Source organism: Camelus dromedarius, chromosome 25 (genome assembly GCF_036321535.1).
Source record: "Camelus dromedarius isolate mCamDro1 chromosome 25, mCamDro1.pat, whole genome shotgun sequence".
NCBI lineage: Eukaryota > Metazoa > Chordata > Mammalia > Artiodactyla > Camelidae > Camelus > Camelus dromedarius.
Genome location: NC_087460.1, coordinates 20,449,330 through 20,468,620, shown reverse-complemented (window position 1 = coordinate 20,468,620; position 19,291 = coordinate 20,449,330). Strand labels below are relative to the sequence as shown.

The following is a 19,291-nucleotide window of genomic DNA, read 5'->3' as shown; positions in this document are numbered from 1 at the left end:
TCTTGATTTCTCACTAAATCTACCTAATCTCACTAATTCAATCTGTAATGAGTTTCAGGAAGGGGTAACCGTCATGTAACTCACAGTGACCCCCAATGAGTTAACAACTATCTTGTACAAGCCATGTGCTACTTCATCTCAAAAGACAGAAAGGACACTGTACTCTGCCAAATGCTCAGCCCAGAAAGTAGAAGACTGTGATTGACTTCAGAGGGATTTTTTTTCTATGTCAATAAACAGGGCAGAAAACTACCCAATAGAAATGATTATTTTTTTAAGTCTAAAGAAAAAGTAATGACAAGATACTAACGGTCCAGAGGCCAGACGAAAGGCCGGGTGCAGTGGACCCCATCAGTGTGCGATCACGTAGATTTGTATCTTACAGTTTATGTCCCTCTGCTGTTCAAGTATTTTTCTCTTATCCTAACATATATTGCTCTGATTTGGAGACCGATGGACTCCTTCTGTCCATCTGTCTGTCCATTCTTGCTTGTCTCAGTGCGTCTCCAATTCCTCTCTACATATCAGTAAAGAAAGCGGTCGTCTTCCATGACAACATGATTACAGGGCATACATAAGAATGAATTATACCAAAAAATCCATGTAAATAATTTATGTTAAAATAGTTAAGTTAAAAAGAACAGTTTCTATAAAAATTTCATTCCTATGGAAAAACAGAATTGGAAATCAGCAGTTTTTACATATTTACATACACATAAATTCACAGGAAGGGTTTTAAAAGTGGATCTAGTGGCTTTTATATATCATACTCATATTTTCTAAACCTGAAGAATCCATAGTAGATCGTAATATGGAAATAAAAAGCAACTGGATTCTACTAAAATTGGATGAGAATGAAGAAGTTAACAGGATCCATTACAGATGTTACAGATGTACAATACAATCCTATTAAGAACAGGTTACCCAGTTTTATATGAATACATTCGTGAAGAATACAAAATTTAAGAATGAAGACATTAAGACATTCTTGCCTTTCGAATTAATTTTAGCTTATAAATACCATGTGCTTAATCTTAGACCCGCTAATAGGAACATCACGTGATATAGAAAATTGTAATTAATGTTCGATTCTGCATTACAGCAAGGATGCCTGGTGGGGGGGGGGGGGCGGGAAGACCTTTGTCCTCAAAAGTTTTATTTGCTTCTCTTGATGCCTTTTTTCTCAGGATATTCAGCCCAGGATATTTCAGCCCAGAAAGGTCATTATTACAGTTATCACAGGTAATACACTCAGAATAAGAACTTAAGGCTTTGAGTATAACCAGAAATGAGATCTAAAATTAGAAGGGGTTGAGGGAAAAAAAAAACAACAAAAAACCCTGTTTCCACAAAGTAGACAATAAAAAGGTTGGTAATTTTTAAAAATTGGGGTATGTCACCCCGTGAAGATAAGGACGCCAATCTGTATTAAACTTCATGGAAAACGAAATGTAACTTGATAAAGCAGTACAGGTGTGTTTGGCTGTTTTTACCATCCGTACCCTTTGCAAAAGTAAAAAAGGCTTTTGATAGTTACTTGAATCCAAGGAATGATGTTGTCTGCCTCCCCCCCACCCCCCGCCCCTACCACACACACTTTCTCTTTCCTACACTGAGCAATTTGAATTCTGGCATCACTTGGGAATGCTCACATTAAAATTTCGGTATAAAAACCTACCCTGAAGAGCGTTATTGCTTGCATACACGATGGCACTGGAGATGCCATTATCACAAAAGTGGCTGGTGGCACTTTCCATCATTGGGCCCCACTTAAAACCTGGAGATACGTCTGCACTACATTCATAGTTAATATACCAAGTGACAGACCTTCGATAAAGAAAAATTAAAGTGTAAAAAAATCGGAATGTTTTATAATGAAGAGCAGTTCTTATCAAAGAAGTATTTTTTAAGTTTGGAGGAAGGGCACTTTAAAGAAAAGATGACTTGGAAAGCACCAAATTAGAGACAATATTCTAAAAAATAGGACCCAAATGGAATGTTGGTTTTAATAGTAGAGCAACCAGTTATTTTTCTAGGTTCAATTTGCCATGACTGCTCAGGTGTCTCAGACAGCAAAAGACAGATTCTTCTTCTAACCAATCAACCACACTTTAAGGTCTTTCGGTTGAGTCTTTTAAGATGGCTAAGAGCACTCCTTTGCCTTTCTCCAAGTAAAAGCGTTAGTGATACTTTAACAAGAAACAGGCATAAGGCTCCTTCACTGCTTCTCTCTGCGCGGCAAAAGAGCACGTGTCACGCAAAGATCGTGACTGGATAAGTAGAAATTCTCTTCCAATACTAATATGTCTAATTTTTTGGGAAAAAAATTAAAGAGAATGTTAAAGCGTGATATTATTCCCTTTCCATGAGTTTTCTTTCAGTATCTAAATTAAATCACATTTGATATTTACTGAGCCAAACCTTGAATACGTCCATGTTACTTCTATTCCAGAAGAACTTACTGGTAGTGGTAATGTAGCTTTCTTGCCGTTAGAATAGTTTTCAAAAATAATCTGGCTCGTTAATCTCCTAATTGCCCTCCGCGTTTCCGTTGTTCTGTCCCCAGTTACAAAAGTCCCCATCTCCTGGTACTGATTCTACATTTTTCCCGCTTCTCTCTTCTTGAGATTCAAACCAAAGCATCACGATCCATCGGTATAGTTTAACCTTAGTAACCACCTCTGAACTCACACACACATATGCACACTTGGCAACTAGAAAAGAGAAGCAATGCAAAACTTTTTTAGTCCATCCTTAATTTAACAGGGCCTAAGAAGCTACCTTCTCTCTTTTTGACTCCAAGTACCTGGTTTAATATTAACAATCCTGGCTGGTATTCCTTTTGCAGAGGAAGGCAGCCAAATCATGTCCGCCATCGTAAGTTCACCTGCTTCTTAGGGGTACGAGGGGGGAAAAGGAGATATTTCAAATATTTCTCTAAAAAAACAGGGCCTGAATAAATGAATCGCAAGTCCTGAGTGCATCTGTCCTACATTTAAGGTATAATCCCCCAAAAGCTGAGGACAGTGGGGTCGTTCTTGGGGATTTCTAGCAGAGAGATACATTAAAAAGTGACAACGTTTGGAACATGACAGAGTAAATTTAAAAAAAAAAGATCTAATTTTGAGAACAGCACTAACTTAAATAGCCAACTTAATGTGAGATTTTAATCATAACTACAATATAATAAAGAGCAGCCTTTGTGACAAGGAGTCACACTTTGTCTGTTAAAACTCCCCAGAGGATAAATGGGGGAAAAAATGCTCAAACTCGCATGAGTCATTATGTACCTCCCCCAAACCTGCCATCAAAATATCATTTTTCTATATTGTATTTTCTCCCACTCTTCTTTAGTGATGTGGTTTAGAGTTGAACATAAACTGTCTTCAATTACCTACCCACCCCACCCCCCAAACACAGGTAATCTTATGTGAATTTTGTTTCAGTCTGACAAAGGAATAGGCTCACACAATTATCTTAAGTGTTAATTATACATAGTCCTCATTTAACCACACTTAACAGTCTTACGGAGAAGAAAAACGTAACAATAAATGTAGTTTCCAAATGTCCCAGCTCTGCGTAGGGTCAGCTGTCTTGTACGTGCTGATTTTAATAACTGCTGTGACAATCAGAGGGCTGCACAAGGGACAGCAACCTGCATGACTCTGACCACCCCGCGACCGGAATGCACCTTTTCTCAGAATAACCAAGACTGAAGCATTAATTAAACCCTCATATTACACTTAAGTAGGCATTATTAGCACCTTCAAAGAGAGGCACTGTTTTAAATAGGCACAGAACAAAGAAAAACAGTACTTTAAAAATACCGTTGGAACTCACTAATACAACCCATGCCACATAAATTACAGCGTCTTCTTATTATAAAAATATCAATACCCTTGGATGTCAACCAGCTAAAACATAAGTCACCAAAAACATTTCTTAAGTTTAGAACACTGCTCCATTCCAAGATAAAACATGCTGTATATTTAAAAAATAAATTAGAAAACAAATATGAGCCTTAAGCTGAAGAAAAAAGCACATATAGTGTGTGTGTATATATATATTTATATTTAATACTATATATACATAATCGCTATATATTTAAGATATTTTATTCTTAGGAGTATTTCTATAAAAACAAGTATTATCTTTTCTCAATAAGTTGAAAGTTTGAACACCAACAATTTGTCCTTTTTGTTTTAAAAGAACATACATCATTTATGCAGCTTGAGCTTTATAAACTAAATAAAATAAGTTAATATGATATTCTAAACTGTCCCTGTATTTTTTTAAACCGTAGATCTATTTTGGCAACATAGAGGTATATCTTTCAAACTGTTACAATCCTACATGTGAAAGTGAAGACGTTAAAGGATTCCTTAAATGAAGTGGCCTTTTCTAACCTGAAATGACAGAATTAATTGATACCACTTTTTTTTTCCCCAAAAGTACATATTCAAGGAATAGCTCATTTAAAAAAAGCTCCATTTTTCACATTATTTCAAACTTTTTATGGGTAGAATGGCTCTGCACATTAATCTCACTAAGAGTACATAAACATAGGAAAATAGTGCCCCCAAAAGATGCATTTGGGCCCGTGTTTTCAACATAAAGTGCTAGGAGAGGAGTAAGGAGAGCTGGGAATGTCTTGAGCTGTAAATCTTGAGACCCCCTTGGCCCCCACACCACGGACGGTCCTGGGGCTCAGCATTCGGACTGTCTCTTAGATTCAGGATGCTCGTCCAAAGCGTCTGGCTGCTTGCTAGGGCCATCTGGTGTCTCACCTGTGACAGCTAAGAGGATGATCTTCAGCCACTTCTGCTTCAGCTCCTCACTGTCTGCAGCAAAGCTGTGCACGGACTTGGACTGGGTCAGTTTGAAACTGTGCGGCAGGTCTGCACTCCTCGGCATATCGTCCACGACATAGCCCAGGAGTGGAATGGTGGCCTGTGCTCTGACGTCCTAAGGGGAAAACGTGGCAGTGAGATGTGATCGAGCTCCCACTAAACTTCCTTTTCTACCACCTTACCTACAAAGACTTGTGTTGTGAGCTCTCCATGGAGAGAGAGGCAATCCCATGCTTAGCACAGTGCCCGAGCATGAGGCCGCTGATCGTGTTGCCCGAATGCATTCATGAATGAGCACTGACATCTAAATCGGTTAGAATTCACTGACCGCACACCTCCTTCTCTGTGAGAGAGCCCATTCAACTCCTCATTCAGTGAAAAGGGGGATATTCACCCTACTGTACAAGTCCAGCAAACATTAATGATGGACTTCACTACCAGATGCAGTTTTATTTGGTGTTTCATTCATTCATGCATCAATTTACTTATGGACTGGAAAAGATTATAGGAAAAACAATGAGATAGAATAAAATATATACCTTGGCATTTTTAATCTATTTCTAAAATAAAGTTTGACTAGCCCTCAATGTAGATATAGGCTACATTAAACATTTTATGTTCCCAGATGAACGCACAATTGGTTCCAGTGTTGTTGGTTTTTTACGCACAGCACAATCCATACATAGTGTCTGGCTCAAATCTGCTGTTCCCACAGATTCATCTCAGATCAGTGAACAGAAGGTCTCAACAAACTGTTACAAAGTTGATTTAAATTCACCTTCCTCTCACATTCTTTTCTTTTTCAGGCATCCCTCTATTCAGGAAAAAAGGGCTTGCTAATATTTCCCATCATTAAAAAGGCTCCTTCTCCTTTGATTCAACCCCTTCTCCCCATGCCCGTTCCTAACTCAACCCACATTTCCTCAAACCCACTGAATGGGAATGAGAGAAGGGGGCAAATGATCCATAAACAAGCAGAAGGAACTATTGGCTATAGAGGGAATCAGTCAGGCTAAATAAGCTTGTATTTTAGTTACTATTTTCCAATTGTAACGAAACAGTGAAACTCTCTGAATTCGGTCCTATAGAGAAGCACATGGAGGGGTTTTAGGTTCAGTGCCCACGGGCCTCCCTCTGTTCCTTCAGAAAGAAGCTGGCTGGGTACCTGGGGGGCCCCGTACATGTACAGCACGAGGGGGTCTTGCTTGGGGATCACACACCAAGCTTTCTGCCAAGGTTTTGACTTCTCCATGTACTGAAGGAAGCTGCACACCACGCTGTTCCCAGATACTTCTGCCGATTCAATCTAGAAGAATGAGATGGAGAGCAGGAGTGCAAGTGAGAGAATGAACACAAATGAACCAGATTCGAGAAGTAATTCAACTTAAGAGAACATTCGCTAAGCTACAATGTGTCTAATTAAAACGTCTTCTGGGGTTGTCCCAAAAAAGGCTGACCGGCAATTATTATTTGAACATTCATCTAGACCTATTACTAGCATGGGAAAACATTTAAGACCATTTTAACTTTGTGTTACCAGACCCTGAATTTAAATAAAACTAAACATTCCTTGACTGCTTTCTCCACAAGGCACTTTTCTTAGCTCGCTATGTGTTTCATTTCATTTAAACCTCACACCAACCCCGAGTAGTTCCTGCTTTCTTTTTTTAATTGGTGTTAATTTTTATTGTCTTTTTCTTTTCTTTTCTTTTTTTTTTTTTTTTTTTTTTTAGAGGGGGAGGTAATTAGGTTTATTCATTCATTTATTTTCAGAGGAGGTACCGGGGATCGAACCCAGGACCTCGTGCGTGCTAGGCATGTGCTCTGCCACGTGAGCTGCCCCCTCCCCCGGAGCAGTTCCTACTTTCATTATCACCAGGCTGAGAGGCGAAAGAGCTTTCCTGAGATCGCGCGTTTAGGAACTGGCGTGCTAGGATTTGCATCTGGATCCAGAGTTTGAACTTTTAGCCACAACGCTGTACCGACATCACTGCGTGGGAAAGCCGCGGCCAAGAGGTAAATACTTACTGGCAGTCTCTAGCCTATACCTGAGATAATTTTGAAGGCTTTAAAATTGCAGTAACTCTTTGCAGGGCCATTTACAGTTTCCTGCTTTGTCTCCCAATATAAATCACTGGCTAAAAAGGGAATGACTAAATCATGGTTTTTATTATGCATATTTCCCCTTTGGTAACCATAGTTTGTGTTCTATGTCTGTGAGTCTATTTCTTAAACCACAGGGTTTTTTAAGTTCATTTATTTATTTTTTTGGTGGAGGGAGGTAATTAGGTTTATTTAGTATTTATTTATTCTTAGAGGAGGTAGTGGGGATTGAACCCAGGACCTCATGCATGCTAAGCATGTGCTCCTACCAACTGAGCTATCCCCTCCCCCAGATATTCTTAATAAACCAAGTATATCTATGACTTTAGATACATAGGAATTTTGATCATGAACCTACTCTTCATAGATTTCCAGGCTATCTTGGAGGCTATCTGTCCCAAAAGCCTTATATTTACCCCTTATGTTGTTAACATCTCTGGGTATGAAACTCACTTCAGACACAAGCTGCACTAGAGTTCCTGGGCTTGGGTCTGAATTTATCTAACACATGAGTCAAATTCACTTATGAGGCATTTCAATAATATTTCAATGCAGTTCTCAGATTACTGTCACTGGCCATTAAATGATGCTTTTAATGCAGTAAATTGGAAAAGTTTTTCAGGTAATTACATTGCTAAATTTTAAAAATTTCATACAGTAGTTTTCAAAGCCAATATGATGAAAATGAGAGAAAAACTTTCCTATTAAAAATATGTGGATATTATAATAAGTCAGGCATTAGAAGAGATGCCAATTAATACTCTAATATTTGACTTCACAAAATCAATACACGATTGGCCCTTTGTAACTGTGGATGCAGAACGTGCAGATAAGGAGGGCCGACTGTACCAAGCCTTTGTATATCAGAGACTTGAGCACCCGTGGATTTTGGTATCTGTGGGGGGGTCCTGGAGCCAGTCCTCCACAGACACCAAGGAAGGACTGGATTTCACTCTCAAATGCACGCTGGTTAACACAGCACTGCCCCCTTTCTTTCTATACAGCTAAGCATGATCCCAAGGGTCAGCAATATATTTTATTTTTATTTATTTTATTTTGTTTTTTGTTATTTTTTGGGGGGGGGAATAAGGTTTGTTTATTTATTTATTTTTAGAGGTGGTCCTGGGGATTGAACCCAGGACCCTGTGTATGCTAAGTACGTGCTCTGCCACTTGAGCTATACCCTCCCCCTACTCAAGAGTCAGCAACATAGAACAGAAGTATATAAATCTTGCTCGTCATACTCCAAATTGTTCAACACTAAGAGAAATAACAAAATATATTATTTGTATTCTGCAGGGTTAACAGAATATTCTATGATCCTAGTATAAAAATCTAAAAGACATCCAATATTTAATATTTCATACCTCTAAAATTCCTTTTCTTTTCTTTTCTTCACTGTCTGTGAATCCACTTATTATTTGATAACAGTCTTTACACACTTTGCTCAATTTACCACCATCATATTCAAGCTGAGCTTTGTAATCAGAACACTTCCAGCAAACCACCTTAAATTTAAAAAAAAAGAGTGAAGAATACTATTATTTAAAAATAATAAGGTGTAAGCAATAGTCAGCTATAGGTGATGAGAAATGAGAAAAAGTTCAATGTAAAAGGCCTGTTTGTATTAGACTAAGAAGATCCCCAGGGGCACTCGGAGTATCTGTCCCGGCATTGAAAGGCGGCTTGTGACGGGTTCTGCCTGCCCTTCCTTCTCTTCCTGGCCGAGAGGTGGGAGATCCTCAAAGGCTTGGTCCAGATCTTCACACGTCACACCTCCGGATGTTTCGTCAGTGCCCTCCCCACGTGAATTCGTGGCCATCCTTGCCCTCAGCCTTCTCCTATCACACATACCCCTCCACCCCGCAAATATGTTCCCCTCTCATCGCGCTTCCTACAGCAGGAAACAACACAGCCTTCTACCCTGTCGTGGCGAGTCTGAGACCCCGGTGTCATCCCGACACCTCTGTCTACCTCACCCCATGAACTCACCGTATTGCAGAGCCCTGCTGATTCTGCCTCCTAGGTAATTTTTTCAACCTGTCCATTTTTCTATACCTTTCCTGCAGTCACCTGAGTCCAAGCTAGCAGTGTCCTGGTTTGGACCAGCAGAGCCTCGTGACTGGTCCTGGGAGCACTCTTACTGGCGTCCAGGCCACTCCTCTTAGTCTGGCTCTAAGCTATTTCCCAAACAGCACCGGAGGCTTCCTTAAAAATGCTAATTTGATATGTTTCTCCTCGATTTAAATTCCTTCAAAGTCTTCCCTTTGCTCTTGGATCATGAACAAATTAAATTATGGCCTCTGAAGGCCTGCATGATCTGCCCCTCTTCCTGCACCTTCAGTGACACCGGCGTCTCACAGCCCCTACGGAGCGGCGCCCCCCGCCGCGCTCACCTCTGCTCCCGCGAGCTCACTCTTGCTCACCCTTCACGCACTGACTCAAACGCCGCTTCCTCAAGGGAGGTTCCTCCAGCGCCCTGACAACAGCCCATCTCCTATCACCGTGCTACTAAACTTCCGTGTGCTTTTCTTCACACACTGATTATAATTTTTAATTATGTACTTGTGTGATTATTCAATTAATGCTTGTCACCCTCAGTAGGCTGGAAGCTCTATGAAAACCTGTCCTTGTATATTTTGCTCACCACTTATGTAGTAAACATTTATAGAATGCCAAGAAATGAACAACTATAGGCACACTGCATGCTACTTTTTACTGAATGGTATTTTTTTCTAATTCTTATAGGGTAACTGTTTAAAAAAAGACTCTTATAGTTTAAAAAATTATTTTCTTGCTTTTAGAAGCATATTTTCCCCCATTTATAGTGGACAAAAAGAAATATAAATACTAGTAAAACTTTCGGTTTAGTTTCACAGCATGTAAAATTCATGATAAAAAATGTTCATTGTTTTCTCATGATGACAATGAAGTTATTATAGGATTTAGAATTGAACATGTCTGTATCTGCAATCATATCAAATACTATCTTATTTATTTTCAAATTATGTCATAGTACATTCAAACATTTTTTGTTTGTTTGGTTACTGAAGGTAATTATGTCAATATCTGAAATCGTTTCAAGCAAACTCAATGATAGATTTAAAAAATGTCTTACCCTGAGGGGGGAAAAAGATGTTTGCTATCAGTTTAATTTTGATTATAAAACTGTCTGAATCAAAACTTAGGAAAAAACAATGAATAAATCCGCAGTGTAACTGAGAATAACCTAAAAGAGCTATAAGTAAGGACGGACACACTAAAGCTTACTAATAATATACTTGGTCATGACACCACGATCCCTGCCCTTCTCGACGTTTGCCCGTTGCTGTTCGGGAGAAAGTATTTATCCTCAACTTGGTTTACAAGGACCCTCCAAAACTTGCCCCTACTTCTCTCCAGCTTTCAGGTCATGCTTTTGTGCCTTCTCACTCTTTCCACATGAAACAACTCAATCGCTGGAAACCCATCACCTGCCTCTTCTGGCTTGAGTAGCTGAATCTTGCTAGAGAAATCACTGCTTTAAATGGATTAGCGTGTCCTTTTACATTTGTAACCATCAATGTCTAATGGGCACCCAGCAGTCCACCTTTGCTTCTTGGGCAGGCTCACTTTACCCTGCCCAGAGACAACTATTTCATGCTTGGCCCTCGTTCTCAAATCTCCCCAACAGCTCCCTCCTTCCCCCTTCAGTTTCAGATGACGGCTCTTCCTGATGCTTCAGTGAACATGTAGGTCTCATCAGATCTCAATCCCCCCATTTCCCACCACCAAATCAAAAAGACACCCACATTTGCATGCATCACTCCCTTCATCCTTCCTGTTAGCAGGGAGGGAAGTTTCCCTCTCCTCATCAGAAACCTGAATCTCCACGGAAGCTTAGGCCCCATCTCTTGTTTCCTCAGTCATTGACCCCTTGGGTTATTACCTCTCCTACTTCTTACCGCACGCTTCCCCTCGCTCACTATGCTCCTGCTGAGTGACCTGCTGGCAGTCTCAAGAATTCATCAAGCTTCTTCCTGCCTCAAGGCTTCTGACACACTGCTGCTCACCGCCTGGACGTTCTTGCTGTCTCGCTTCTCACGGTTAGCTCTTTATCACCTTTCAGGCGTCAGCTTAAGTGTCAACCCTTCATACAGGTATTCATTTTCCTAACTACGACTGGTTCCAAATCCTTCTCCATTATCCCCCATTTTAACCTCCTGTTTCTTTATTGCATTTACAGTAATTTGAAATGCTTGTCTGTTTACTTGACTTTGGTCTATTTTTCTCCGTTAGAACGTGAGCTCGATGAAGCTATCATTTTACCATTTTGTCTCCAGGACCCAGCACAGCGCTTGGCATATAGTTATCACCAAAATAAGTTTATCAATTAAGTGACGTATTGAATGATTTCTTTGTTTGTTTCCAAGGTGATGATTTGACAACACTTTATCTAGTGACTGGCCAACCTTAATGATCAGGAAACCGCACGTACGTGTCCACATGCTCGGCAGTGATGCCTTCTCCTTGTCAGCGCATTAAAAGGCTCCTTGCATTTCATGCACATGGTCACTTCATTGTCCCGTATCCATCTCGGGGCCCGTTTCCCTAGCTCAGCAGTCTAAACAGGGAAAGGAGATTCAATTTTAATGGCAAAACCCGTCATTTCCATTCATTAATTCATTTATTTAAAAAAGCACTTTAACAACACTGCTCATACAGTGTTTTGAAACTCAAGATGCAGGAAAAGAAACGAAAGGTTCAAAGAAGTTTAAGCAGCGTGAAGAGGCGTTCACTACTGTATTTCCCTAAGAAGGAGATTCTGTCGAAATAGCCAGTTCTGGCACCACAACGGGAAAAGGCCGGGTCACAAAAATGACCAGACAGATCTCCTGCAAGCGCAAGGAGAAAAGAATTTAAAGTTAAGAACTGGATTCAACTTACAGAGACCTCTAAGTGGATGTCATTATCCTTCGCAATCGCATTTCTGAAGGTTTCATGCCTCTGATGGAAAGCATCAATCGTCTCCTGAAGTGCCTAAAATACACATGAAATTCAAAGCACACACTAAAGTATCAATGCAAACACTTTATTAAACAAATTATCTAACATGGGAGTCACCTTAAAACCCAAGTGACCTTATTCTGATGACTATAATACATGCATAATACGACAATATATGCACATTTGGGTACACATATGGGGGTTATGACAAAACAAAAATGAAAATAGAAATCAGGTTTACCTTGATCCATTCTTCTTTGTCTTGCTCAGAACTAAAACCAAAAAAAAAAAAAAAAAAAAAGTAAATAGAATATTAATGAGTTACACCTAGTATATAAAACTATGTTTTTATGTTATTTCAACTTTCTAGAAAATTCAGGGATGTCCAAGAAGGAGTTATAATAAAAATTAGACTGAATCTCAGGCAGTTGAATAAATTAATTCATAAACGTAGTTTTAGACTATCTACTTACTTTGGTACGCATAGTTTTTGATGAGGAGAGTTAAGTTTGGCTTTCATTTAACAACCATCATCTGTATCAGGAATCTGTAGACCCAGTATTACACTAGATGCAGGAGTCATCTTCTAATTCCACTTTACAAAAACACAAGGCTTTCAAAGGCTGCTAGTCACAGCCCATCTTAGAAAAGGCTGCAATTATCCTTGAGAATCTAAAATACCTTTATAAGGCCTCAGGGAGCTATTTAACGTTTCCTTTGATAAACAATTTAATTGTATTTTGCTAAGAGGCTTCAGGCAATAGCATACCTAACTCACTGCAGATAAAGCACAACAAAAATTTAAATGCCTGCAGGAAGGAGGTTTCACAGATTAATGAAGCCCAGCACTTAATAATTTCCTGCTGGGAAAAAACGTCTGACTATAGTCAAGTTCCCCATTCTCCTGTTCAGGCAAAGTTTCCTTATTTCATCTCCCTGGCAGGTAGCTTATACAGCTGGCTGCTGTCATAGATTAGGAAAAAATTGCCCTTAATAGACTCTGGAGTCCGTAAGGTCTCCGCCTTGAGGGCTTGTGAAGAGGCAGCTCTGTCTGTGTTTGGTAGGCTGGGGCTGAGTTTGGGTCCCAGTGCCATGCCACATGCCACAGCCCCACGGAATATCACACATGCATGTGTCTGGCAGGAGGTCTGCTCCTGTGAGCACATCCGTCTTTCCCACAAATGTATTACTGAGATCACGACGTGCCAAGCATGCTGCCGGACTCCGGGCTTGTCAGATGGAAGGTTCTGCTGATCTTTCACCGGGGAATCCTTGAACCGAGAACCTTGGGGGCGAGGGGAGGGCTTCGATTTTGCCCCTCGAAAAACATTTCTCCCTAATGCTGTGCCCTGCGCCCCCCAAATCAACTCTGCTGTCCTGGAAGTAGAGTTATTTGCTAGCTGCTTTTAGCCTTTTAAATGCAAACTAATCTGACAAGTCTTTAATACCCTTTGTTTTACTTTCCCAGTCAGGGCAGATTTTCTTTTTACTCCTTTGTTTAATTTACTTCTTATTATACTCTTATATCCATTTAGTAACAGAAAACCACTGAACAAAAGCTATAAAAATTAATTTTGATTCCAAAGTTTATATTCTTTTGAATATGGAAGAGGAAGCTGAGTGAAGAGGTCCGTCTTGAGGCTGACTTATTTAGTAGGTAAAGCAGAACATCCACCCCCCCACCCCCCGCCATGTTGGCTTCAGAAGTGAATTCTCTTTAAATATCACCAAATATATATCCAATTTTGGGCTGCATGCAATCCATCTGACTTTCTGAGAATTTCAATGTTTGCCTGCATTCTTGAAAGAATCATTCACGATAGACTAGAAGAAAGGTAATCACACTTCATTTAGATCTTTGATTCACCATACAATCATAAATACAACTAAAGCAGAGATTAGAGGAATAAGAAATTTAAGAAAAAAAATGTGTTTTCAATACTAATTGGAAGGCATCCAATAGTGCATACCAGAACGCTACAAAATGATGACTGTCTGTACTTCAGAAACCTTTTCACGCATCAGCCCCATCCTGAAGGGCAAACAGCCCAACCTGCTGGAGTCCCCAACTTAGGCAACTCAAGAAACCTCGATAGTGTCTCTTCTGCTGTTCAGAGACATGTCTCAGGTTGTAGATGTTCAGAGCCAGCAGCACCTTCATTCATCGGCAATGAAGACTCCTCTGATAGTCCTCCCTGTTGCCACAGCCAGTCGCTCAGGGAGCCAACCACTGAGTGAGGACTCAGGCCAGGAGTCGCCAAGCACAGCCACATACATTGTTCTCTTGGGTGTGATGGCTGGGGTCTAAACCCCACCACGATAAAGCAGGACATTCAAAGCCAAGTCCTCCACCATTTTAACTCATGCTTGAAATGCCACCTTTTAACCCTCAGAGCAGTTCCCTGGCAGCTCCCTAAGTAAGGCAGGTTCAGTCTATGTTTTCTGTGGGAAGTCAAAGAACTAGCTAGGTATGCCTTCAAACTCTCCCAGCCTGCTACATCTTCCAGTCTGGAATTTCACCAAGTCCCTGACTCCCTGGGCCACAGAATCCTGCTTAAAAATAATTTATTCTCTTTCAAAAGTGTCAAATTTAAGCTGGTACATAGTTACTGAGTACAACCATCCAGGAATGGGTTCACCTGAGCAGCCAGAATCACATGTTTTTGGTGCAAAAGAGCAGAAAGGAACAGAAGAACTCTGATTCTCAACGGATTCTAGGGTGTCAGAACCATCAGAGCTGAGACTGGCACTCAAGCCTCTAACCTGTGATCTTTTGGAGCGTCTCAGTTTTCACCATGGTCGGTTTTTATAGGATAAGTGAATAATGCTCTTCTAAAGCAGATTTAAAAAAAAAATTTGGTGGAGGAGGTAATTAGGTTTATTTGTTTATTTTTAGAGGAGGTATGGGGGACTGAACCCAGGATCCCGTGCATGCTACGCATGCTCTCTACCACTTGAGCTGTACCCTTCCCTTCTACAGCAGATTTTTAAAAATCTGAGGACACCCTGTCTTCCAGAGGTTCATGCATGACGTAGCTGTGATCTACTACAGTGGTTCTCATGGTTCCCCCCACCAAACCTGGTTATGCTGGGGCGTGGATGCTAGACTTCCAGCTCTTTCTCTCCCGCTCAATAAAGCATATGTACATGTAAGAAGAGGTCCTGGGTGCCAGAGGCTACAGAGCCCCAGATGGCCCCCTTCATGTATCTTTACCCGTGGCAGGAGAACCATTATCTTTTTCAACATGCCTCCTCCAAACATTCTTTCCATCAAAGTGCCATTAAGCCCTCTGAATGCAGAGTCTCTGAGGACTGATAGTTAAAGCTTCAGAATTAAACATGGAATAATAAGCATCAATAAACATTTTTGGACCAAAAAGGAAGGATGGCGGGAAGAAGGGTTAAGAGAGAACTGTTTCCTGTAAGACTCAAAACACTGGCTTGAATGCAACTTCATTCTCTGCACCTTGTCCGTCTAAAGAGTCACTTTACTTACTTAACTTTGCTTACTGTTTGCAAAACCACTATCCTAGGCACTACGGAGGAATTAAAAGGGAAGATGTAATTCCTGACTTTCAAGAGCTTACATCTTCCATTTGTGTCCAGCCAGACTTGGGGAAGAGCCTCAGAATTGTTCTGCTGCTTCGGGGAAGCTGTGTGGCAGGACGGCCCCTCTCACCTGGCCTGCAGCTCCAGCGTCCTCTCCTTCCCGGACACCTGGAAAGTGTGCGGGTACTCCTCATTGTGCGTCTCCACGATTTTCATTCCATCGATGCCAACCCTGGTTCGAACCGTGAATTTGGAGCCCACCAAGCTGAACCTTGGCACACAGTACAGCAACATGTTGTTGAACTGCAAGGAGACAGAACATACGTCAGCACACAGGACAACGAAACACGACAGGAGGAAAGTGACCAACACTGAAAGCAGCCCAGACAGAAATTCCAGGGAGGTTCCAGGAAATCTCACACTTTCCATGTGAGCAAAATTACTTAAGTGCTATACAGCTTTTATGCCTGTATTAAAATCGTATTTTAAAATTTGTAACATATATTTCCCTTTGTTGGTTCATATATATTTTATTGATATTTAAGTAAATCAATCATCACTTTGTACTACTAAGGAAATTAGTTAAGGAAATTAAATTCAGCAACTATTAAGGACCTTCTACATACCAGGAACTAAAATTCTCAACCACTTAAGTTGAAGCCCTTAGACAACAAAATTTCTAATTGTTGTGTCTTAGACATGAAGTCTACAATTAGCTCTTAGAGGAAAAGAGTAATATTTAGCAATTATTTTCACCAATGTGTTTAATGTTAAGTTTAAAAAAAGTAGACAAATTATTAGCTTAAATTTCATTAGAATGTGTGAGGTTAGCACACTAAATCCCACGTAAAAAACTAAGGCAATGTTTTGCACTACCCCACATCTTGAGAATTTATCACGTACGAATTAACAGAAAAATTATCTATTTTAGCAAAAAGTCTTTATTTAAAATGAAGGACTTTATTTTGAAACTGAATCAAATTAGTGCCTCACTTTTTTTTTTAAGTTTTTTTTTTTTTTTTGTAGGGGGGAGGTAATTAGGTTTATTTATTTTAGAGGAGGTACTGGGTATTGAACCTAGGACCCTGTGTATGCTGAGCATGCACTCTACCACTTGAGCTACACCCTCCCAGTGCCTCACTTTAAAGTAAAAAATGAACAACTCCTGCTAATCAGAACAAAGCAAGGTTTGGAAATATATTAAAACATGCAAAAGGATGAAAGTCTAAATATTTGGGTTAATTTGTAGGCAGACTCCTAAAGAAGGTCCATATTTATCTTCCTACTTCATGTTTATTGTTTGTAACATTATTTCTATTTCTAGGATTATATGTATTTCTGTAAGATAAGGTCACCTGGGAGTAAGTTCCCAGGCAACCTCTATGTATGATATGACCTCTCATGTTTTGGGATTATCTGTTCAAGTCACAGGTTATTGAGAGGATTAAAGGAGGGAAAATGTACTATTTAGTCAGGCCCTCTAATTAGCTCTAACCATCAATAAGAAATACTGATGGATATTTCAAACATTTCAACATGTTTATGTGACAATGTCCACTGTACTCACTCTGAAGGCAAATTTCCCACCAGTTGTTCCTTGCATATTACCTTGCAAATTTCTATAACCAGTGTCATAAATTTCATTTCCATATTGGAAAATGCAGAAATAAAAGGCACTAAATACGTTGTATCAGATATATCTGAGCATCACATCTTGCACCTATGTCTCTAGAAGAGAACATGACCTCATTACTAACTGCCCTGTATTCTAAGTAAGGCAATCAGCCGTACTGAAGCACACGGATGTAGAGACCTGATAATACGGAGAAAGGTTCTCATCACCATCCCAACTTGATTAAGGCCACAGCTGGCCTGCACATTCACATTTCTTTCTCTCTTCCATCAAAGCCTTCTCAGGAGGGGATTTGGTCAAGTCTATGAACAGCACAGGAGATGCAGGGAGCCACCAAAATGGACAAGGCTCACTCACACTTTCAAAGATAGCAACCACCACCATATTTCTTAGGAAACTGAGTGACAGAGGGAACATTACGGCATAAAATGTCTGATTGATCTATACATGGACTCAAGCTTGCTTTATAAAGTTCAGCAAAGTCTTGTCATCTTGTAAAAATGCAAGTCCATGAATATGGAGGTTCTTAGCATTTGCTTTTTGGTGGTTATGCTCATAACGAGATGACCATCTGATAATGGCATTTCACTTTCCCTACCATGCTTTCAAGGTTACATTTCCCCTCTTCTTCCTAAGAGAGACTTTACACCCTGAACTGTCAGTAACTATATAACCTTACATAACTCTGCAATCTACTGCTAGCCAATAACTCCCCTTTTCCTTCTTCCCAGAGGTGAAGGTGACATGGCTTACAAAGACATCAAGGCCATACGCATAAAGGAATTAAGTAGCTAGTCCAGCTCCCTCTGTGAACCATGCTCCTGTGGCAGAAGCCACTGTCACTTTCTCTGGGTTTTTGCTGGTGCTGAAAGAGGAAGCTACAGCAAGGGCAGCGGCACGCAGACGGACTTTCCCTTTCAGCGTCGGAGAGCCCTTCTGCTCCAGGACATTCCTTTCGTTCCCCGCCCAGAGCTCAGAAGCAGCTACTGACAAAGCAGTCTTGGGCTGGCAAGCTCCAGAGCCCTAGGCTGTGCCAAAACCTAGAGGAAAGTCTCAAATTTATTAAAAGTGTAGGGAGGTGCCCCCTTCTGGGGCTCCAGCGTCCCTCAACTATTTGTTTCAAGTCTCTTAAAATAAAGTATATTATTTGATCGAAACAATTCACTTGCGTGTCTCACTAGTGACAGTTCATTGAAGTCTGTTTTAGGACGTAAAAATGTATTGTTGGAGAAAACTTCCAGTGCCTCGTCTGTATTCAAAGTCCGTCAGTCAAGAGGGGTGGAAAAACCTAACTCTGTGAAGCCACAGGGAAATGAGGACTAGAACTCCAAAGGGCCTGGAATAAAACCTCTCATTATTCTACAGGATATCCTGGTGATTTGTTTTAACTTTCAGATGTCAGGGGTGGTTATGTACTTATTCAAGACTTCCCTACATTAATATCAAAAGCATGGCGTGGAGGCAAGCAAACATGGAAACACGCAAACACCATTTTGAGCGGGGAGGATATAGCCCAAGTGGTAGAGCACATGCTTAGCACGCATGAGGTCTTGGGTTCAATCCCCGGGACCTCCTCTAGAAATAAACAAGTCTAATTACCTCCCCCCTAAAAATAAAATAATTAAATAATACAGTAATAAGTAAAATTTAAAAAAAATTCATTTGAAAGCTGAAATCGGATTCTAAATATAATTTGGCTTCTTAGATTTATAAATGTCATATCCCCAGAACAGGAGACAGAAAACTAGCCCTCATTTTACCTCCACAGAGAAAGGAAAATTTAAATGGTACTTCTGAGTTTCTGCAGAGAAGAGGAACAAGGTGCTCCGCGGGAACGTGCTGGGGAGAGGAGAGATCCCGTGACAAGTTAGAACCAGAGGGGGAGGATGAAAAGAATGAACACTACAGGAAATGCTTCTAAGATGGGCTTCAAAAGGTGAATATGGCTTTCCTAAAATTCCTGCTGGATGACTCCCTTCTCCTAGGAGGCAATGCTGTGACATGTTTGATAGCTTATAATAACTGGAACAAGATGGGCCCTTTCCTCAAAGTCACCACTGCTGTATTCCCCCAAGGCTCTTCGCCATCTGTCTTCCAAAGAGCTGCTTAATTTAGCTCTGCATTAAGGTATTCAATCTAAAACTATTTCTAGAATAATCCTCAAATGTGA

At 40.4% G+C, this 19,291-nt stretch overlaps 1 protein-coding gene across 8 annotated transcripts in view; it reads right to left on the bottom strand.

Annotated features, from left to right (window-relative positions):
- Nucleotides 1–410: 410 nt before the first annotated feature.
- The window catches only part of FGD4 (FYVE, RhoGEF and PH domain containing 4), a 167,368-nt gene continuing 148,487 nt past the window's right edge, over nucleotides 411–19,291 (bottom strand). For all 8 annotated transcript variants that reach the window (XM_031443819.2, XM_031443821.2, XM_031443822.2 and 5 more), the window contains 7 exons: nucleotides 15,619–15,791; nucleotides 12,181–12,211; nucleotides 11,880–11,972; nucleotides 11,431–11,556; nucleotides 8,321–8,461; nucleotides 6,016–6,156; nucleotides 411–4,965 (listed from right to left, as the gene is read on the bottom strand). In XM_031443819.2, coding sequence (XP_031299679.1) covers nucleotides 4,708–4,965; nucleotides 6,016–6,156; nucleotides 8,321–8,461; nucleotides 11,431–11,556; nucleotides 11,880–11,972; nucleotides 12,181–12,211; nucleotides 15,619–15,791 — 963 coding nt within the window. In that variant the 3' untranslated portion in view covers nucleotides 411–4,707. The remainder of the gene's footprint in view (nucleotides 4,966–6,015; nucleotides 6,157–8,320; nucleotides 8,462–11,430; nucleotides 11,557–11,879; nucleotides 11,973–12,180; nucleotides 12,212–15,618; nucleotides 15,792–19,291) is intronic.